The sequence below is a fragment of the Heloderma suspectum genome, chromosome 10 (assembly GCF_057233095.1).
Source record: "Heloderma suspectum isolate Gila_16-S chromosome 10, 16-S_ref, whole genome shotgun sequence".
NCBI classification, from domain to species: Eukaryota; Metazoa; Chordata; class Lepidosauria; order Squamata; family Helodermatidae; genus Heloderma; species Heloderma suspectum.
In genome coordinates this window covers 17,973,233-17,987,888 of record NC_139467.1, presented here as the reverse complement: position 1 = coordinate 17,987,888, position 14,656 = coordinate 17,973,233, and the positions used below count along the sequence as shown (strand labels likewise).

The window sequence follows — 14,656 nt, the reverse complement described above, 5'->3', positions numbered from 1 at the left end:
CAGGTATTGAACCTGGGACTTTTTGTGTGCAGAGAGAGTGTGTGCTCTACTACTAAACTACAGCCCTTCCTCTAAACTTGTATCCTCCCTTTCTTTAGGGAGACACCAAGGCTGACTACGAGAATGTGGTGAACAAGAAAGAAGAGGAGCTGCACTACTCTTCCTTGGTGAACCTGGCCCCACAGCCCCGCCCCACCTGCATAGATTCAGAGACAGACTCGGAATCAGAGGAAAGCATCCAGTATGCATTCCTGAAGCACTGATCCACTTGGAATGAGCTGAGATCAGGAACTGCTCCCAGATTCTTTGCACCCCTCAATGGTGTTGGCGGGGTAGAATCTATGTTACATGCTATCTCCATGATCTTTACAGCCAAGAAAAGCAGAGTGTGAAGGTAATGGAGAGGGGGTATGACTGTATTAGGAGACAGGCAAAATTGGCAGTGACATATGTGTAGTGTATCACCGCCACCCATGGGGAGGTATATGAGTAGATAGAGGTAATGTCCAGCTTTCTGCATATAAACACAACTCACTGATGGTTGAGAGAGTTTCCCCAAGTCTCACTTTCCCCATTTGATCAAATGGGAATGATGTGCTGTTGCCTTCCTCCTTCCTGACAACCCAATCCATACCTTTGGAATATTGGAAACCACTTTGCTCAAGGTCAGACTACTGATTCATCTAGTACAGTATCATCAGTTCTTACTGGCAGATGCTCTCCAGGGCATCATTTGCTACCTGATCCTTTCAACAGGATGTGCCATGGGTTGAATCTGGAATCTCCTGCATGCAAAGAATGTCTTCTGCTAGGCTATGGCTGCTTCCAGCTCTGTGGTTCCCAAACCATGTGGGGGTATACTACGTATCAGACCTTGAAAGGGGCCTTAAGAAAGTAAGCCACCATCTCAGATACATATATCCATCTATGTTCCCTGGAGTGGGGAGGTCTCATGAAATACTGAGTGCTCCGTCTATATAGGAACATAGGAAGATGTTAGACGAGTGTTATACCAAGGTGTTGCAGGTGTTATACCAAGGTGTTATACCAAGACAGACCAGTGGTATATATCATTGTCTATACCAGGGATGGGAAGAAGATAAAGCAGGGCCTGTTGGTACATGGGTAGGTAACCAGGATGTGTCCTACAGGTGTTTTAGACTTTCATAATCCCTGAAGATTGGCCATGCTGGCTGGGTTGATGGGATCTACCCTGCCTTGGTTTACACTGATTGGTAGCAGCTTTCCAGAGTTTCAGGCTGGAATCTATCTTCCCCAGGCAGCTCTGCTTGGAGATGCTGGGGATTGAACCTGGGACCTTTGACATGAAAGCATGTGCTTTACCTCTGAGCTATAGCCCTTCTATATGACCCTTCTTGTATGGGGGGCAGTGACATCATTCCAAGGAAAGAAGGATGCATAAGGATTCTTTGACTCTCTCAACATGCTACAGCTGTCAGCTATGGTGAACCCCAGCAGCAGCAGCAGCAGCAGCAGCAAGCAGCATGGCCCAGAAAGCATGGCCCCATCTTGGAGCTCCAGCTGACTGGCCAAAGGGTGCTGGAGGCAATATTATTAACTGTGCTATCCTACCATTTCAAAGAGGATTCTTGCCCAGTGTTCTGGGATCTGGTTGAGAAAGTCTCGGCATATGCCTCTTTTTGCAAGTGAAGCATGGCTTCCAAATTTAATCCAGAAAAAGACCAAACACCCCCACACCGCTATGCCCCAAGTATCAAAAGTTTTGAAAACATTGCAATAGCTTGCCATATTTCTTTTAATAGGCATAGTGTGCAAATCACCAGTAGGGTGACCAGATGCAAAAGTGGACAAGGATCTGTTGCCTTTCCTGTTCCTTATATGTTTATAATGTTTTTAAAATAGCATACATCAATTACACCATAGTAATTGTTACAGTATGCTGAACCACCATAAACAAAACTGGCCCATCTAACCCAGTACTGTCTACTTTGATTGATATGCAGGCATTGAGTCTGCTCACATGAGGGCTGAAAGGGTGATGGGGAGTTGCATGTTCAAGCCTGGCCCCCACCCCATGGCTGAACCATGCCTCCCACAAGCTAGTTATATTTATTGATCTATGAGTCCTATTTTGCCAGTAATTAATACAAAGACACCCACTTCTGAACAATATTATTACATCTTTGCCTCCCCCCATTTTCAGTCTACTATAAACCATCAGATTTGACACGATGACCTATTCATGGAGTTTGCTTTTGCATTTGGCTATTGATTGAACAAACAATAATCTCCAGTGTTGTTTTGCAAAACCGTACCCTAGCAGCTGTGATCATCTCTGAAATTAGCTCATGCTAGTCAGTGTCGGCTGTGTATATCCTCTGTATTGTTTAGAAGAAATACTAATGGATCTAAGGACAACTATCATCTCAATAGCCCCATTCATTTTATTGCAAAATGTCTTTGCTATTGAGCAGGTCCACCACATGTGTAAATAACTGCCTTCTTTTTTTAATGCTTCCAACAAATAGGTATTGTTATACAAAATAACAGATATGTATGTCATTGGTGTAATTGACCATCTGTTGATTCATTTAAAACAAATTTCACTTAAATTAGTATATTATGAAAAGTTATTTCAGATATATAAGCCCACGTATCGAAAGGGATATCACAATTCTGTCTCCAGCTACCCCATAATTCCCTCTGATAGTGAACTTGGGTTGTTGAGTGACTAAGAGTTTGGAAACAAAATGGGACAGCTCCATAAAAGGGGAGTCATTTCTATAATAATGGGGGACTCCCTAGGTATGTAGAAATCTGTAAATCTGTAAAAAGAAAAGAAAAGGGTTAACTTCCTCCATAAGAACCTGAAAAGGACATGTAAACCCTCAGGATATATAGAATACTGAGGTGACAGTTGAGAGATGGGAAAAGAAATGGAAGATGAAGTCCCTAACAACTTACAGTAAATATTTGAGAAGCAGAGGCATTAGGGTTGTTGGGGTGCATTCTGTGAAAATAAACGCACGTCCCTCCTGCACTACACAGGAATGTTTCAGGTAAAGCTGAGCCAAAATTGGTCAGAAGATATTTTTCTGAGAACATTTTTCAGATTTTTTTTTCTCATCCTGCCTTAAAAAAATATGAAATAAAAAATGCCAATTTGCAGAATTGTCTTCTAATATTCTCCATACTTTCGGGAGGTGGCTGCCATTCACACCACCACCACTGCACACACACAAAACGTTGGAACAACCCTAGGTCTGGGGCATTGTGTGGGTAGAAAATGGCATCCAGCACAGTTGCTGCTGCAGTTATCTCTTTCAGTGTCAGTGAACAAGAATAGAACCATAGAATCATAGAACAGTAGGGTTGGAAGTAGGGTTGGTGGAAAATTTCTCCCCGAAACTTCGGGGGGCCGAGCGCCAACGTGTTTGGCCCCCCGAAGAAGTTTCGGGGAGAAATTCTCCGCACGCACCCCGCACCCCCCACGGGACGGGACTTACCTTTCCCGAATGTCCCTCCCGGCGGTGGGTCCTGGTGGCGGTTTGTCGGGTCTTCGTCAGGGGCGGGGGCGGCAGCCGATCTTTCGACCGGCTGCCGCCACTGCCATTCCAATAAAACTAAAAAAAAACACACGCCCCCGTGATAGGCTACGTGACGATTAACGTAGCCTATCATGGCTAGATTTGCAAAGTCAGCCATGATAGGCTACGTAAATCGTCACGTAGCCTATCACGGGTGACTTAAAAAAAAAAAAGCGCGTACGCAAATGGCGGCCCCCATAGGGAGCCGCCATTCACGTGCCTTATTTGGTCACTGTAGTCTACGTAAAGATTACGTAGACTACGGCGAAAATAAGGGCAACGCTATTTGCGTTGCCCTTATTTTCGCCTTAGTCTACGTAAAGATTTACGTAGACTACAGCGACCAAATAAGGAACGCGAATGGCGGCTCCCTATGGGGGCCGCCATTTGCGTACGTGCTTTTTTTTTTTTAAGTCACCCGTGATAGGCTACGTGACGATTTACGTAGCCTATCACGGCTGACTTTGCAGATCTAGCCATGATAGGCTACGTTAATCGTCACGTAGCCTATTACGGGGGCATTTTTTTAAAAACTTTTTATTTCGCAGCCGTGCGAGCTGAGGCGCCTCCCCCCCCGGCCTGAATTTTGGCCGGGCGAGGCGGAAAGCCTCCCCCCCCGGCCTGAACTTTGGGGGGAGAGAAGCGAAGCGCCTCCCCCCCACCGCGAAAAGCTGCAAGACCAGGTAAGTGGCTTTCGTGCACTCCTAGTTGGAAGGGGCTTACAAGACCATTGAGTCCAACCCCCTGCTCAATGCAGGAAACCAAGTCAGAGCACCCCTGACAGATGCTGTCCAGCCTCATAGAATCATAGAATAGTAGGGTTGGAAGGGCCCTACAAGACCATCGAGTCCAACCCCCTGCTCAATGCAGGAATCCAAGTCAGAGCACCCCAGACAGATGGCTGTCCAGCTTCGTCTTCAATGCCTCCAGTGTGGGATAAATCAATCTTAGGAAAAAAGAAAGAAGCTGTGCTACTGCCTCTACTAAATATAAGCCCCACCTCCAAAGACACTGTTGTACAAGAAAAAGCTAACATAGTTTCTTAGCTTCTATGGGAGGTAGTGCTAACATATAGGTGATATTAAACTGATTGTCCTTTTAAAAGTTTGATCGCAGTATCCAAATACTGAGACAGAATCTGGAACTGGAGTTTGTTCCTTGGATCCACATAGCATGGGCCAAATAATAAACAATGAATTATGTCTTCAATGTGGTTGCATCCCAAACCACATTTTTGCTCCTGCTGTGGAATATCTGTGTATTTCCCTTTCAAGCTATACAGATGGCATTACTTGAAACCTATGTTCCATGAAAGCCCTGTGAAACTGGGGGAAGGACAGTGTTTGACCTGACATAATTGTTCTTAAGCTTAGTGCACCACCTTAAAAAGTGCATATTATTAATAGCCATTAGTATATTTCCGGGCATCATAATTAAACAATTTAGCTTTAACAGTGGCATGGAACAGGGGAATTCAGCTGATGCAGCTTGTTATTCAGGGAAGAGAAAAAAAGGAGTCCTGCTCTTTGTACCATCATCACCGTCTTTATTATGGTCACTGACCAGACATTGAACATACAAAAATACAAAGAGTCTACAAACACATTTAGGAAATATACAGCAAAATCAGTTCTGAAGGGCTCTTATTCTCATAGCATTCTAAAAGAATCAATTTAGAAAAAGCCTCAATTGTATCCCTATCCTCTATTGTCCTAAAACAGTGAAGAAGTGTATTCTTTACTGTTTTAGGACAACAGCTCTTTGTATCCAGTCCCAGATGCTGATCCTAGGAGTGATTATAGATCATCTTTTGCATCTGGGCACTTGTTCATCATTGCATCTGGTTGTGGGTGCTGGTCACAGCTACTAGTGACAGACTGAGGCATGCGTAGAGCAAGACTGGAGAACACTTTTGCCCCCCCATGTTGTTGGACTACAATTCCCATAATCACTGCCCATTGGTCATATTGGCTGGGCCTGATGGGAGTTGAAGTCCAACACCATCTGGAGCACCACACATTCCCCACCCCTGGGCTAGACTTTTCAGCTTAGCTGTAGGCACTCTTACATCTGTCAGTAAGATGAATGTACTTAAAATACGTCACCAATATGCAGATGACACACAATTCTACCTCTCATTTAAATCCTCACCAAGGGTGGCTGTAGAAACTAGGGATGTCAGAGAATTCCGCCACGGATCTTGGTGAGGCTGAATGCCAGTGCATTCGGCCTCCCGAAATCCGTGGCAGAATGAAGCCCCCGCCGCCCCAACCCACGAAAGGTGCACGAAACGGAGCACTTACCTACTGCCGTCTGCTAGGGATGTACGAATCCCTTACCTTGCTCCGCTGAGGGGCATCCGTGGTGGGAGGGAGGCGCTCCGTCCCTCCCCCCGGAATCCTTGATGGGGGGGAAGCGCTCTGTCCCTCCCCCCAGAATCCTGCCTGGCTGGCTCCGCTCCGCGGCCAAACCACAGAGCCACCGGCCGGCTCCAGCTGCCCACAGCTGGACATCCGTCCGCTGGGCAGCCCTGTAGGGACGCAAATGGTGGCTGTTGTAGCCACCGCCATTTGCGTCCCTGTATTGAGCCATGACAGGCTATGTAAATATTTACGTAGCCTATCACGGCAGGGGGAAAAACCCCAGCATACGCAAATGGTGGCAGCTACTGCCATTTGCATACGCTGGGTTTCCCCCCCCCCCCCGCCGTGATAGGCTACGTAAGTATTTATGTAGCCTGTCACGGCTGGGGGAAAAAAACCCCAGTGTACGCAAATGGCAGTAGCTGCCGCCATTTGCGTATACTGGGGTCCCCCCCCCCGCCGTGATAGGCTACGTAAATACTTACGTAGCCTGTCACAGCCTCCGCAGGGATGCAAATGGCATCCCTGTGTTAGCCGTGATAGGCTACGTAAGTGTTTACGTAGCCTATCACTGCTTGAAGAGGAGGAAGCGAATGGCGGCCGCAGGATGGCCGTCATTCGCAAAGCAGTGAGGACGGGAGCAGGTAAGTGCTCTGTTTCGTGTGACTTTTGTGGGGTGGGGGCGGTGGGGACTTCATTCCACGCACCTTTCGTGGGTTGGGAGGGGGCAGGGGCTTTGTTCAGTGACGGATTTCGGGGGGTCGAATGCACGGGCATTCGGCCTCACCAAGATCCATCGCGGAATTCTCTGACATCCCTACTGTCTGTGCTGACTTGCAAATGGCGGCTGCCCTGCGGCTGCCATTCGCTTCCTCATCATAGCCATGATAGGCTACGTAAATACTTACGTAGCCTATCACGGCTAATGCAGGGACGCCTTTTGCATCCCTGCGGAGGCCGTGATAGGCTACGTACGTATTTATGTAGCTTATCACGGCAAGCCAAATACCCCCCAACAGCGTATGCAAAGCCTATGTAAATATTTACGTATGCTATTACGGCGAAAAAAAGGGGAACACAAATAGCGTAGTGGGCTCTATTTGCGTTCCTTTTTTTTTTTTTTTTTGCTGTAATAGCCTACATAAATATTTATGTAGGCTAAAACGGGGGAAAAAAAGGAACGCAAATGGCGCCCACTACGCTATTTGCGTTCCTTTTTTTTTTTTTTTTTGCTGTAATAGCCTACATAAATATTTATGTAGGCTAAAACGGGGGAAAAAAAGGAACGCAAATGGCGCCCACTACGCTATTTGCGTTCCCCTTTGTTTCACCATAATAGCCTATGTAAATATTTACATAGGCTAAAACAGGGAAAAATAGGGAACACAAATGGTGGCCGCCATAGCCGCTGCCATTTGCATACTTTTTTTTTTTTTTGCTTGCCGGCCCGTGATAGGCTACGTAAATACTTATGTAGCCTATGATGGCAGCTTCACAGGATGCAAATTGAGGCCGCTATGGTGGCCACCATTTGCGTCCGTGGCAGCTCGTCCGTGGCTGGAACTCTGGCTGCTGACGGCCCTGGCCAGCGGCTCTGCGGAGCTGCCACGGAGCGGAGCCGGCCCAGGGAGGATTCTGGGGGAAGGGACGGAGCACCTCCCCCCCACCGTGAATCCAAGCTGTGAAAAGGTAAGTGACTTTCGTACTTCCCTAGTAGAAACCCTGTCCAAATGTCTGGAGTCGGTGAGTGGCTGGATGGAAAGGACTAAGCTGAAACTGAACCCCTACAAAACCAAAGTACTTTTGGTGGGAGACAAGGGGAGGTTGGGGGATGCTGACCTGGTGCTGAATGGGGTGTAGCTGCCCCGAAGGACCAGGTCCGAAGCCTGGGGGTCATTTTAGACTCCCAGCTGTCCATGGAGGCTCAGGTGTCAGCTGTGAGCCAAGTGGAACAGTACCAACTCCATCTGATACAGCGGCTGTGCCCCAGCTCCCTAAACAATAACATCTGCTCCCCTTAGTAGTTCATGTCCTGGGCTCTTCTCACCTAGACTACTATAATGTGCTCTGTGTGAGGTTACCCTTGAAGACAGTTTGGAAGTTGCAGCTGGTGCAGAACGCGGCGGCCTGCCTGATTAAAGGCAGCTATTGGCAAGACCACATCACTCCAGTACTGAAGGAGTTGCACTGGTTGCCAGTTGTTTTATGGGCCCAATTCAAGGTGTTAGTATTGACCTTTAAAACCCTACACTGTTGCAGCCCAGTCTATCTTAAGCAGTGCCTCCAGCAACACCAGGGATGCCGCTCAACGAGATTGGCCTTGGAAGGCCTTCTGTCTATCCCATCAGCCAGGACAGCTAGGGACAAGACCTTTTCTGTGGTGGCCCCCATTCTGTGGAATTCCCTCCCTCGTGACCTCTGCCATTCCCCCTCTTTGATGAGCTTCCGCTGTTCTTTGAAAACCTGGCTGTTCAGGTGGGCATTTGGGGTGGGTTAGGGGTGAGTTTTTTAGAGTAATGTTGTTTTGTTCAGTTGATTATATTGTATTTTGTGTTGCTATTTGTACTGTACACTGCCTAGAGGGGCCGGGTAGCTGGCCAGATGGACAGCTAATACATCAAATACATCAATCAAATAAATAAACATATAAATAAATAAAGCTTTTCTCGCTTGAATTTGCCCCGTTTGCCCCAGTTTTCCAGAAATGGTGCAACTCATTGCTCCCCACTTACTTTTGCTTCACTGGTGGCTGCTGGGTGACATCCCTCCCCCCACCTTCCATCTCTATGCAGAAGGTTACCTTCACTCTGATTTTACTTCAGAACAACACTGAGTAAGGGCAGAAGAAGGAAGCTATGTTTCCTGAACTCACTCTGGTATCTTCTGGGTAGAGATTGAAATAACTTTGGAAGAAATAGACGTGAATACTGCCATTAGTAAGTGCACAGAAAGAAAGAACACTTTAACTCTGGTCACATCTTCCCACCATCACCACCTAGGACCATCACCTTGAAATGAAAGCCAACTTCACAGCCTGTGAACGGGATGGAGAATTTTGGGGAGGAAATTTTGGCTCAGCTCTAAGTGCGCTGCTGCTCGTCAGAGTAAACAGTACTAGAATACGAAGTCCAAAGATCTGGCTCCTGCATATGGCAGCTACATATGACTTATTTATTACAACAGTTATTATGGTGTACTTAACGTATATATGAAATGAAAAGTGAAAGGATCTTTGTCCTCTTTTGCATATGTTTTCGAGGTGCTAAATTTGTATTCAGTGACGAGAAGTTATTTCCCCAATTGTACCCATTTCACTAGTATTCGTCTGCCGTTTGGGGAAACTGATGTCTTCTGCAACGTTTGCAAGCCTATTCTCTTTTGGTGCTCTGTATGGGTTTGTTTTGAAATGGAGCAGTTGTGTAACAATAAAAGTCCACAAAGCCATGATGTCTCAATGTGATTTTCAAAGGAAAGACCGTGCAACCAGATTGCACACCGATAGGTTTCTAATTTGATTTAGACTTGAAGCCTTGAGAAGGTTTTTGGCCTGTTACAGCTAGGGTTGCCAATGAGCTGGGAGCACACACACCACTACACACATACGGCCTTCTCTCGGGACTGGCTCCATAATTTGAGGGGGTTCCTTACCAAAATGCCCTCTGATGGGCCTCCTCCTATGTCAGTGGGCCTCTGTGGGCTTACCTGGTGGCTGTGGGAGACAGCTATGTTCTGATCAGTTCTGCGTGGGTGCCACCATTTTAATTTCCCACAATGCCACTGATGTCACATTGCTCTGGGGCATTATGGGGAATTGAAATGGCAGCTCTCAGAACCAGCCAGCTAGCATGGGGGGTCCGCAGCAGATATCAGTGTACTCACGCTCCCTGTTGGGAGTGCCAGGACCCCAGCAGCTGGTTGAGGGCGCCAGGTGTTGATGCTTGGCCTGCTTTCTCCTATTCCCTTTAACAGAGGTTTGACATGAAGAAATCAGCAGGTAAAGGTTTTTCAGAGCATGCAGGTAAACATCAATGGCCTACGCCTGGAGCAGAATGACTTGGAAGCACGAGGTAGCTGAATGGACTGTACCACTACCGACTGCAGGGGTAGAATCACATCTGTCTATTCATTTTGGACTGCATCACTCCCGATGCAGGGGTGGAATCTATCTGTTTATTTATTTAGAAGATTTAGGCACCACCTTTCAAGCCATGATTCTCTACATGGCTGAGAGGCAACAGGTAATAATAATAATACTCCGAACTTACACATGCACACACAGCGGAGCTGCCTTTAGCCTTCTAGCTGGTGCCATAGAGCATCCCTCTCTTCGGTTCTGCAGTACCACAGCCACTGGCTGTTGGAGTGGGGAGAGCTCTTCCTGGCAGGTGGTGGTGGGGAAGCAAGGTTCCTGCAGCTCCTCCTTCTTCAGCTAATGGATGGGGCCAGGCTGGTCTTCCCCTTGCCATTATGCTCTTTTAGGGAGGCAGGGGGTGCGACCTCCCAGGGGATCTAGTTCCCCTGGCTGGTGCTAGAGGCCAGGGTGTGCTTTGTATGTATGAATGCTCCCCTACCTAAAAGTATGGTGGCCATGTGTCTTGCTTCACAGAGGACAGTCCTCTACATGAAAGGCTGTATAATCCAAGGAGAGTTTAAGGAGAAGAAAAATCTCAAGGAGCCTTGAAGTTGCCCATCAACAGCACCTGGACAGCAGATGAAGCAGGCACCCAGGTCACCTTGTCAAAGTCTTCACCACTGCCGTGAGATTTCTATTTTTTGTATTTCTGTTCAAATTATAGTAATTATTTTAAAATTTACATGTACAGATATAAATTGGCATCTGCAAATTTTATGTCAATCAGTGTCCTCTTTTTTGGTGATGTATTTCTTCTTTTTTTTTGCAAGCTTAAGTGGTCACCTGACATAATAGACACCTTACAGGTAGAAAACCCTTGTAAGAAGGGGCAAGCTGGGCACCCTTTCTCTCTGATGTGTTAGGATGTGGTTGTTTAATTTGCAGGGAGGTTTTCATGAGATAGGTGGGGAGGGTCTTTAAAAGTCATATCCTCCACTGGTATTCTAAAGTGGCCCACAGTCCTCAGAATTCTGCACTTCATTCTGTTACATGTGTAGGCCTGGACTTTCCCATCCACTACCTGATACAGGTCAAAAGATGGCTGTTAAAGGGGAAAAGTACAGGGGCCAATTCAAAATTTGCCCTGTTTAAATCTGCATGACAAGCAGGAGTAAAAGAGGCAAAGCTTCTCTTTTCTGACAAGATGTGGTGAGGCTAGGAAAAAGATTAACCTAGCCTGTTTCTGCCAGTCATGCAGCTGTAATTAAAAGCCAAAACTTAAAATCAAAAGTAAGTAGGAAAATGGTAGAATCAGGATTGGAACCAAGGTAGATCCTGGTAGGCTGGAGTGGAGTTAGGTTGGGATTGGAGTTCAGCTGGGTTTGAGGCCTGGTGTGTCCAGGATTAGGGTCAACAGCATACTGGCTTTGTCAGACTGGTTTTTAGTAGGGATGGTACAGATGCCTGATTTGGTCCAGGAGTCTGGCAAACTCACCCCACCCCACCCCACCCCACCCCTGAGCTGTTCCCTCAAAGCCCCTGCCCGACCCCTTCGTCTCGCTTGCTGAGCCATCCACACTCACCTGGGCCCTGTCCTCTGATGTCACGATTGACGTCTTATGAAAAAACATGGCAATTGTGATATGCACACACAGAGCTATACACAAAATGACACCGTGAATCACCCACATAAGCAAGATTACAGGTGTAAATAGCCCATTTATGCCAGTAATCTCGTGTATATGGTGATTCACGATGCTGTTTTGTATATAGCACTATGTGCGCATATTCACAGTTGCCATAGTTTTTGTTTTTTGTTTTAGCAAAATGGTGATCGTGATATTGGAGCACAGGGCCCAGGTAGGTGTGGGTGGTTTGGCAAGAGCGGCTGGTGGGGGGTGGGTTCAAGTGTGGCTCCAGGGGTGCATGAGCAGGGCAGGTGCTGGGTGGGTGCCTGGAGAACCCAGAGAGGGGCGCACCCATCCATCCCTAGTTTTGAGATATATTAGTAGGATACTTAGGGAGGCCATGTGTCCTCTTTTCCAGAAGACAGTCCTGTATTTGCAGGGCAGCCACAAGACTGTCCTCTATTTGAAGGTGAGAGCCAGTGTGGTGTAGTGGCAAGAGCGTTGAACTAGGAGCTGGGAGATCCGGGTTCTAGTCCCCACTCGGCCATGGGAGCTCACTGGGTGACTTTGGGCCAGTCACAGACTCTCAGCCCAATCCACCTCACAGGGTTGTTGTTGTGAGGATAAAATGGAGAGGAGGAGGATAATGTAAGCTGCCTTGGGTTCCTTGCAAGAGGAAAAAGGAGGGGTATAAATGCAATAAATAAATAAATAAATAAATAAATAAATAAATATTTGAAGGGCTGTCCTGTCCAATTCCAGTTTAATGATAAAGACCCATAAGAATGGTTGCCATCAACAGTTAGCACCTGAATGGCAGACTGACCTGGGAGGCATGCAGGTCACCTGATCACAGTCTTCCATGCAATGGTGGGATGTACTGTATTTTTATTTAAGTGTTTCAATATTTTCCCCCCTAGATTTCCATCTCTATATATGAATTAACACATGCAAATTTTATGCAACTCTGTGTCCTCTTTTGTCCTCTTTTTTGGTGTTGGGTTTCCTCTCTTTTGGCAATTCATATGTGATTACCCCAGTTGACAGTCTCAAGCATCTCAAAGACTGAGGCTTGTTGAATGGGCATAGTGATGTCACAGGAAGAGGCCGTATGATGCCATAGGGAAGGGCCTTGTGATGTCATAGCACTGCAAACGTTGTCTTTTAAGTTAAAAAGCTAATACGTAAACAAGTGCCAGGGATGTGGCCCAATGGTAAAGTGGCAGAACTGGAGATGTGAAGGCCCAGGGAAGTGTGGAGAATGGTGTGTGTATGTTTTCTTTAATTTTGGAAGGATGCACCTCATTTTCCACTGGAAAAATTGGAAATGTGGTGAAACATTATGCAACTTGTAATGCAGTAGGTTCTGTTTCAGAATACTTGCTTTAACGGTGTTTTAAAATAATACTGTTGCTAAACTCCTAGAACCAAGAGCCAAAGATAGTAATTGGAGACTAGCTGATGTCTCTGGGATTTAAACTAGCTGCCCTGAGAATGGACCTTAGAATCAAATCCTGCTTTTGAGATGTGGGCATTTCTGCCAGCATCCAGTATGGTGCAGGCCAAACCAGAAAAAAAAAAAGTCATGGACATGACAGCTGTTAGGATGTACAGCTCAGGACAGCTCATTCGCTTGCTAGTTCCCATCTCCTCCTTGTTGGGCATGCGATCTGAGGCACCTGTGAGCAATGCACATCATCTTCCTGCATGGCAAAGCATGAGCCCTCATCAACTGAAAGGTTTTTAGAAGCTATTAAGGATGACAGCAGCGAGAGAATCAACAAACATGATGGAGGGGAAGGGCTGGGGGTCATCTACCACATGGTGGGAACACAAACAACAGCTGTAGGCAGGAGAGGAATGAAAAGCCACTCAGTCGATATACCTGTTTCATTGGCTACACGTGTGTCTGCAGCCTCATTACGAGGCCCACTTCCCTGTCAACCAATCCTGACCTTTCAGACACTTTATTGGATTATGCAAACATGTTTGCACTTGTGCTGTGCAATCATAGAGCGGGCTGATCATCTGTAAATGTGTAAACTGCTTAAAGAAGCTGTTTTGCGGACAGAAAAAGGTGGACACAGTTCATTGTAGTGTAGCAAACTGTGCCGGTATCCATGGAGCATGCTTCTTGGGCCTTCAGCTAAAAGCTTCCAGAAGGTGCAATGTCTTTTACCCCCTTGGAGCACCCAGGTTACTTTTTTTCTTTTTACCGGTCCTGCTAGTGTCTCCATAACTTGTGTACTTTTGAAAAATATTCACATATCCACTTAAATCAATGGGAGAAGAATGCATATTGATGCATGCATCTGGAAAGGATTGCAGCAAGAAGATACACAGATTTTTGTGCAAAAAAAAAAAAAAAACCACAACAAAAACAGATGCTTGCAACCTGATACAGATGTGAGTCAAAACGAGCTTTGAGATGGAATTCGGAGAACTTCTGTGAGCTTGAATTTTGCGGATTTGCACATCCCTGTTTTCAAGGACTTGTGAAAGTCCTCAAGACTTCGCAGCGGCTTGAAATGAATGCTTGTAAACCCGCACAAAATAAAATAAATTCCAGTGGATTTTAAGGCAAATGGGGACGTGTTCCCTTATCTCTTACAGATGACAGATTATTCTGTTTGGTTTGCATTTTTAAGTGAACCAGTTCAATTCCTGGACTACTATGTGGGTTGATTGGAAGACAGTTATCCTTCAAATCATGCATTTTCCCTAATTTCCCGACGCAGCTCTCCTCTCAAATATTGCATACAAAAATGTGTATATTAGGGGAAATTATGTACACAAATGCATAGGTTTTGTACAAAAATGCATAGATGTGTACAGAAATGTGCATGTTAGGAAAAGGTACGTACAAAAATAAATACCAATATTTGTGTGGTTCATTTTTTTCTTAAATCATGGACTGGTGCAGAAACTGGGCGAAACAGATTATTATGACTGAATACATAAGAATCTGACGACCAGATCTTGACATTTCTCCATTGCTATTATATCTGTGGCTAATTGTGCTTC

At 46.1% G+C, this 14,656-nt stretch overlaps 1 protein-coding gene across 1 annotated transcript in view; it reads left to right on the top strand.

Moving 5' to 3' along the window:
* The window catches only part of LOC146337849 (B-cell receptor CD22-like), a 43,615-nt gene extending 41,023 nt beyond the window's left edge, over nucleotides 1–2,592 (top strand). Inside the window, exon 14 of the mRNA XM_084815353.1 lies at nucleotides 99–2,592. Coding sequence (XP_084671479.1) covers nucleotides 99–263 — 165 coding nt within the window. The 3' untranslated portion in view covers nucleotides 264–2,592. The remainder of the gene's footprint in view (nucleotides 1–98) is intronic.
* The last annotated feature ends 12,064 nt before the right edge of the window (nucleotides 2,593–14,656 follow it).